Source organism: Salvelinus sp. IW2-2015, unplaced genomic scaffold (genome assembly GCF_002910315.2).
Source record: "Salvelinus sp. IW2-2015 unplaced genomic scaffold, ASM291031v2 Un_scaffold4851, whole genome shotgun sequence".
NCBI lineage: Eukaryota > Metazoa > Chordata > Actinopteri > Salmoniformes > Salmonidae > Salvelinus > Salvelinus sp. IW2-2015.
In genome coordinates, this window is record NW_019946120.1 from 2,548 (window position 1) to 10,049 (window position 7,502).

At 44.7% G+C, this 7,502-nt stretch overlaps 1 protein-coding gene and 1 long non-coding RNA gene across 2 annotated transcripts in view; both read right to left on the reverse strand.

Moving 5' to 3' along the window:
• Nucleotides 1-546: 546 nt before the first annotated feature.
• Nucleotides 547-7,083, reverse strand: LOC112077714 (uncharacterized). Its single transcript, XR_002895474.2, has 4 exons — nucleotides 6,989-7,083; nucleotides 6,659-6,704; nucleotides 1,363-1,425; nucleotides 547-635 (listed from the first exon to the last, which is right to left on the reverse strand). It is a non-coding gene; the product is annotated as an uncharacterized lncRNA (long non-coding RNA).
• A 358-nt stretch (nucleotides 7,084-7,441) lies between these two features.
• Nucleotides 7,442-7,502, reverse strand: part of LOC112077713 (semaphorin-5B-like) — a 9,848-nt gene continuing 9,787 nt past the window's right edge. The window contains exon 5 of the mRNA XM_024144181.1: nucleotides 7,442-7,493. Within this exon, the coding sequence (XP_023999949.1) occupies nucleotides 7,442-7,493 (52 nt within the window). The remainder of the gene's footprint in view (nucleotides 7,494-7,502) is intronic.

A 7,502-nucleotide genomic window follows, 5' to 3' on the forward strand; every position in this document is an offset into this window, starting at 1 on the left:
CCTCTCTCATCCCCCTCTCCTGTAACTCCTCTCTCATCTCTCTCTCCCTCTCCTAGTTAGCTCATCTCCCTCTCCTCTCTCCTGTTACTCCTCTATCTCTTACTCTCCCTTCCCTCTCTGTTACTCCCTCTCATCTCTCTCAGGGTTATCATCATCTCCCTCTCCTATCCTGTTACTCCTCTCTCATCCCCTCTCCCTCTGCCTCTGTTACTCATCTCCCTCTCCCTCTCCTGTTACTCCTCTCTCATCCCCCTTCCCCTCTCCTGTTACTCATCTCCCTCTCCCTCTCCTGTTTATCTCCTCCTCTCATCCCCCTCTCCCTCTCCTGTTACTCTCCTCTTCTCCCCTCCCCTCTGTTACTCTCCTCTAATCTACTCTCTCCTCTCCTGTTACTCCTCCTCTCATCCCCCCTCTCACGTTACTCATCTCCCTCTCCTCTCCTGTTACTCCCTCAATCGTCATCCCCTCCCTCATCCGTTACCCTCTCCTCATCTCTCTTCAACTCTACTTCATTCCTACTCTCCCTTCATCTCTCACCTGCGGGTGGTGCAGACGGGGGTAAAGGCGTTGGTTCCACAGGTAAAGATCCGCCTCCCGGTGATGAGCAGGACCCGGATGTAGTTCTGACACTCATCCTGCGGGGACGGGAACACGGGAGGTCAAAGGTCAAAATGTCATAACACCACCAAACTGAAACTCTTCCCTGTGTTTGCATAATGCCATTGTGGCCACTGGTGCAGTGGTCTATGTTAATTTATTCTGTACAAGGTTAGTACAGATTCTAGTACACTTCATTGAACTATCTAAATATCTCTGGTGAGGGCAGCCCCTTTAATGTAGAACTCTACCAGTCGTCTGTCTTCCTCTATCTAAATATCTCTGGTGAGGGCAGCCCTTTAATGTAGAACTCTACCAGTCGTTGTCTTCCTCTATCTAAATATCTCTGGTGAGGGCAGCCCCTTTAATGTAGAACTCTACCAGTCTCTGTCTTCCTCTATCTAAATATCTCTGGTGAGGGCAGCCCCTTTAATGTAGAACTCTACCAGTCGTCTGTCTTCCTCTATCTAAATATCTCTCTGGTGAGGGCAGCCCCTTTAATGTAGAACTCTACCAGTCGTCTGTCTTCCTCTATCTAAATATCTCTGGTGAGGGCAGCCCTTTAATGTAGAACTCTACCAGTCGTCTGTCTTCCTCTATCTAAATATCTCTGGTGGAGGCAGCACCTTTATGTAGAACTCTACCAGTCGTCTGTTTTTCTCTATCTAAATATCTCTGGTGAGGGCAGCCCCTTTAATGTAGAACTCTACCAGTCGTGTCTTGTCCTCTATTCTATAGTCCAGAACTGCCAGACAGCTACAATACCTCTGTCTTTCCTTTGCTCTGACACGACCGCTTAGTGTCTTCATCTGGTCCCCATTCTACTGCCTAGAGAAGAAAATGACACAAAGAAATTTAATCGTGTGCACAATAACGTGGACAGAATGTGTAGATTGGATCCTTGCTAAATCAGATTTAGTATGGGATATGAATTGTATATACTATTATACATACACTATTATACATACTCATACACAAAAGTATGTGGACACCCCTTTTTAGCCACACCCGTTGCTGACAGGTGTATAAAATTGAGCGCACAGCCATGCAATCTCTATAGACAAACATTGGCAGTAGAATGACCCATACTGACTTTCAACGTGGCACGGTCATAGGATGCCACCTTTCCAACAAGTCAGTTCATCAAATTTCTGCCCTGCTAGAGCTGCCACGGTCAACTGTAAGTGCTGCTATTGTGAAGTGGAACGTCTAGGAGCAACAATGGCTCAGCCGCGAAGTGGTAGGCCACACAAGCTCACAGAACGGGACATCCAGGTGCTGAAGCGTGTTGCTCGTAAAAATACTCTGTCCTCGAATGCAACACTCACTACCGACTTCCAAACTGCCTCTGGAAGCAAAATCAGCACAAGAACTGTTTGTCGGGAGCTTCATGAAACGGGTTTCCATGGCCGAGCAGCCGCACGCAAGCTGAAGATCACCATGCACAATGCCATGTGTTGGCTGGAGTGGTGTAAAGCTTGCCGCCATTGGACTCTGGAGCAGTAGAAACATGTTCTCTGGAGTGATGAATCACGCTTCCATCTGGCAGTCTGACAGACGAATCTGGGTTTGGCGGATGCCAGGAGAACACTACCTGCCCCAATGCAGAGTGCCAACTGTAAAGTCTGGTGGAGGAGGAGTAATGTGAGGCTGGTTTTCATGGTTCGGGCCCCTTAGTTCCAGTGAAGGGAAATCTTAACGCTACAGCATACAATGACATTCTAGACGATTCTGTGCTTCCAACTTTGTGGCAACAGTTTGGTGAAGGCCCTTTCCTGTTTCAGCATGACAAAGCCCCCGTGCGAGGTCCATACAGAAATGGTTTGTCGAGATTGGTGTGGAAGAACTTGACTGGCCTGCACAGAGCCCTGACCTCAAACACATTGAACCCCTTTGAGATGAATTAAAACACGACTGCGAGCCAGGCCTAATTGCCCAACATCAGTGCCTGACCTCACTAATACTTTTGTAGGTGAATGGAAGCAAGTCCCCGCAGCAATGTTCCAACATCTAGTAGAAAACCTTCCCAGAAGAGTTGAGGCTGTTATAGCAGCAAAGGGGGAACAACTCCATATTAATGTCCATGATTTTGGAATGAGATGTTCGACAAGCAGGTGTCCACATACTTTTGTAGTGTATAATACATGTATACTGTTAACTATGAACTGTTGTTTGCACATTTACACAGCTAATGCAAGACATATGACAAATTACATTACACTGATCCCCCCAACTCAATTACTGCCCTGCTAGAGCTGCCCCGGTCAACTGGAAGTGCTGTTATTGTGAAGTGGAACGTCTAGGAGCAACAATGGCTCAGCCGCGAAGTGGTAGGCCACACAAGCTTACAGAACGGGACCGCTGAGTGCTGAAGCATGTTGTGCGTAAAAATACTCTGTCCTCGATTGCAGTCAATCACTCCAGTCTAATCACCATGGCTACTCCCCCCAACTCAATCACTCCAGTCTAATCACCATGGCTACTCCCCCCAACTCAATCACTCCAGTCTAATCATCATGGCTACTCCCCCCAACTCAATCACTCCAGTCTAATCACCATGGCTACTCCCCCCAACTCAATCACTCCAGTCTAATCATCATGGCTACTACCCCCAACTCAATCACTCCAGTCTAATCACCATGGCTACTCCCCCCAACTCAATCACTCCAGTCTAATCACCATGGCTACACCCCCAACTCAATCACTCCAGTCTAATCACCATGGCTACAACAATTGGATCTTGACCACAGGCCAAACAAAAACAAGTCATCCAGCTAACACAAAATGTTCTAACAACATTTGCACATGGTTCCCCTATTTTGCATATAACTTTCCAGGAATAGTTTTTTGGGTTCAGTAAGGTAGCCTAGTGGTTAGAGCGTTGGCCTAGTAACTGAAAGGTTGCTAGATCAAATCCCTGAGCTGACAAGGTAAAAAATCTGTCGTTCTGCCCCTGAACAAGGCAGTTAACCCACTGTTCCTAGGGTGTCATTGAAAATAAGAATTTGTTCTTAACTGACCTGCCTAGTTAAATAAAGGTAAACAAAATAATCGGGCATAAGAATAGTAGTCTGATTAAACTGTATTCTCTGTTCATACAATTTCATTGTGGTRAAGAAAGCTGAGAGCGAAAAGCAGCACCTCCTTTTTTGGGGAAATGTTATCATAGTTCTGGGAAACTGTCTGAAATTGCAAATCAAGATTTGTTTACACTATAAATATCAGTGTAAACAAACGTAGTAAATACAATTGTGTGCACATCTCAAGGCCCAAAATTGCCGCCCAAGACTACAATTTAATTTCACTAAAATAGCTGATAAATACATTGGTATGTGTCCTACCAATACTATGCTGACCTGCACAAACTATTTACCTGCACAAACTATTTTCTATTTCCTATTAAACCGATATATCTCTCAGACCCTCAAACTTGGGGGCACTGACACACCTTACAGTACACTGTAGCATTTCACTGTGCTTTACTTTGGAGCCACTGAAACCGGCCTCAGCCTCGTGAAAGTTCACTGCTAAACTCACTCCCACCAAGTCTTTCCCTCAGTCACCCCTGACAACAGAGCTCCCAAATCTACTTCTAAAGATCAGGGACAAAGCGTGAATGAATGACCAAACTGAAAACTCTTCCTGTTGTTTGCATAATGCCATTGTGGCCACTGGTGCAGTGGTCAATTAAGGAGTTGGTTCTCAGAGGTGTCATTCATGGTTCGCTTGCTCTGATAGGCCGACCAGGGCCTCCAAAGTCACACATGTCCACTCCTCCCCCCAGCCTCTCCTTGTCCGTTCATTCAGTATAGCGTTGATGAATGACATGAGACTCTTATTGAGACGGTCAGTGGGCTCATTGTTCGATGACACCTCCTTACGTACCTGGATATATACTGACTACACTCCTTAAGTACCTGGATGTATACTGACTACACTCCTTACTACCTGGATATATACTGACTACACTCCTTAAGTACCTGGATGTATACTGACTACACTCCTTACGTACCGTGATATATACTGACTACACTCCTTAAGTACCTGGATGTATACTGACTACACTCCTTACTACCTGGATATATACTGACTACACTCCTTAGTACCTGGATGATACTGACTACACTCCTTAGCTACCTGGATTATACTGACTACACTCCTTAGTACCTGGATAATATACTGACTACACTCCTTACGTACCTGGATTATACTGACTACACTCCTTAGTACTGGATATATACTGACTACACTCCTTAAGTACCTGAATGTAACGACTACACTCCTTACGTACCTGGATGTATACTGACAACAAAGTTCAGTACTTTTTAAAGGCACGTTTAACATTTTAACATTTGCCGATAGTGGTGCAGCGTAGGATCTTAATTTGAACCAGTTTGCTACAGCAGGAAAAAATCCTGCAGCAACAGGAAATGTGAATTATTATGTGGATTATAATTAATGGTCATCTTTGTAGCATATTAGTGTTTTTCATCATGAATTTTGTTCTGGAGGCAGCGCTGCGGAGTGGTCACTCGCTAGCACAGCCACAAATTCATAAAATCTGATTTTAAACCTAACCCTTTCAAAGTGGAAATTACAAACTTCCGAAGCCTTTTTAAACCTGAAACATACTACAAGTAAAAATTTCCTGCATAGCAGGAAAGTTCTCCTGCAAAAGGGTATCCAATTAAAATCCTACATCTGTATATTGAACTTGTAAAACGACCTTGTAAGAAATATTTATGTTATACGCAGTCATCCTTGAACTTCCAAATAAAATCATTGTACCTTGTATCCATGGATACAAATGGATCATAATTCGTAGAGAAAAAACACTCCAATCATATCATTAAAGGAGAGAGGTTCTTTGTAATATTCACGGTATGTCCTTTAGTTGTATACTGATGAAAAGCAATTCATACAGTTAATGACATATCAAGGAGCCATTGTAAGAGATGGAATATATTTATAATATCCCTAAGACAGACAGCCGGACGGCGGATGGACAGGAAGACATTTGTGCATTCTGCAGCACTGTGACATTTCAAAACAGCTTATTCAGATTGATTTTAGGGAGACGTTTGATGGGTATTATCCCAAGAAAGCAATGACGTGGCCCTCAGGACAAATCTGACAGAAAGTTCATGACTGACATCAAATTGATCAGCCGTTTAGCAATGACAGAGTCAGGGATCAGGGGAGGGAGAGGAGACGAGGGAGAGAGAGAGAGAGAGCGAGACAGAGAGAAAGAGAGCGCAATAAGACGAGAGAGAAGACAGAGAGAGAGAGACAGAGACAGAGAGACGAGACAGAGAGAGCGCAATAGACAGAGAGATAGACAGAGAGCGAGCGGAGACAGAGACAGAGGAGAGCAGAGAGACAGAGAAGAGAGAGACAGAGAGAAGAGGACAGAGACAGCGAGACAGAGAGAGCGAGACAAGAGAAAGAGAGTGCGATAGACAGAGAGACAGAGACAGAAAGACAGAGAGGGAGACAGAGAGAAACAGAGAGAGATAAATAAACAGAGAGATTAATGTTATTTATTTTCCCTTTTGTACTTTAACTATTTGCACATAATCTGAATTTGATATTTCTTTATTATTTCTGTGAATGTAAAGTAAAGTTTACTGTTCATTCTTTTATTGTTTATTTCACTTTTGCTTATTATCTATTTCCCTTGCTTTGACAATGTAAACATGTGTTTCCCATGCCAATAAAGCCCTTAAATTGAAATTGACAGAGAGAGAGAGGGGTGCAATTTGAGAGTGAGGGGGCAGAGTAAAGGTAGCTGGGTAGATCCCGTTCCTGTGTGATGTAACTCCTGGTAAAACCAATTTGGCCCAGTAAACCCTCAGTGTGTTGACATTCCTAACCCCCTCCCCTTCCCCCACTAAGCTAAGGAACGGAGCCCACTGGCCAACGTTACTCTGATGTGTCTGGTCTCTTCTACAATTTCAACAAACTACATGGTTGCCTAGCTACCATTTGGAAGAGTGAAAACAGCCCTAAGTAATGTGGTGTGTAATAACAGTGGGAGCATGGAGAGCTGTGAACTGCTTACCTGTAAGAGAGAAGCATTACTGAGACTCAGTCTGAAGAGGTGATTTCTGAAGATAGAGGAGAGAGAGTTCTAACCAACATGATGGCATATTCTACGTCAGTAAAAAAACAAGCAAAAGTCTGTTGTGTTGGATGTGTGTTATACATGTAAAATAGGTGGTCTGTGTGTGGGTTGCGCATGTGTGTGTGTGTGTGTGTGTGTGTGTGTGTGTGTGTGTGTGTGTGTGTGTGTGTGTGTGTGTGTGTGTGTGTGTGTGTGTGTGTGTGTGTGTGTGTGTGTGTGTGTGTGTGTGTGTGTGTGTGTGTGTGTGTGTGTGTGTGGGTATCTCACCTAGCTCCCACAATCAGCTGGTTTCTGGTCAGGTCAAGGGTCAGCTGGGAAAGTCCTTCACTCCGGGACGAGAGAATCGTGACATCCAGGGACTCAATGCTGAAAGGAGGAAGAGGAGGGAGGAAGAAGAGAAGGAAGAGGAGGATTAGGAGTACGAGGTGGTGAAACAAGTGTGAACATCCAGTCAGTTTGGAAACCGACACCAACGGTCGCTGGCTCAGGCCCTGCTCTGACTGTGTGAAATGTCTCTCCCCTGACGCTTTACCTGGAACATAGGGATGAGCCTTTCAGCCTGTGTCATCTACTGATTTTTCACGAGGCATCAGTTCAATCCAGCTCCTGTAGATCCGTTATGACAGTAGCAGGCTAACACACAGCAGTAGCATGTTGACACATCTGTATCATATCAAGATCAGTGCGACTGTGAGAGCGGGGGCTCAAAACCAACAACTGTCAAACCAGCAGATAATCTCTCCTTGAGCCTGTGCTGAAACGCATGCTGACCCTACAAGAG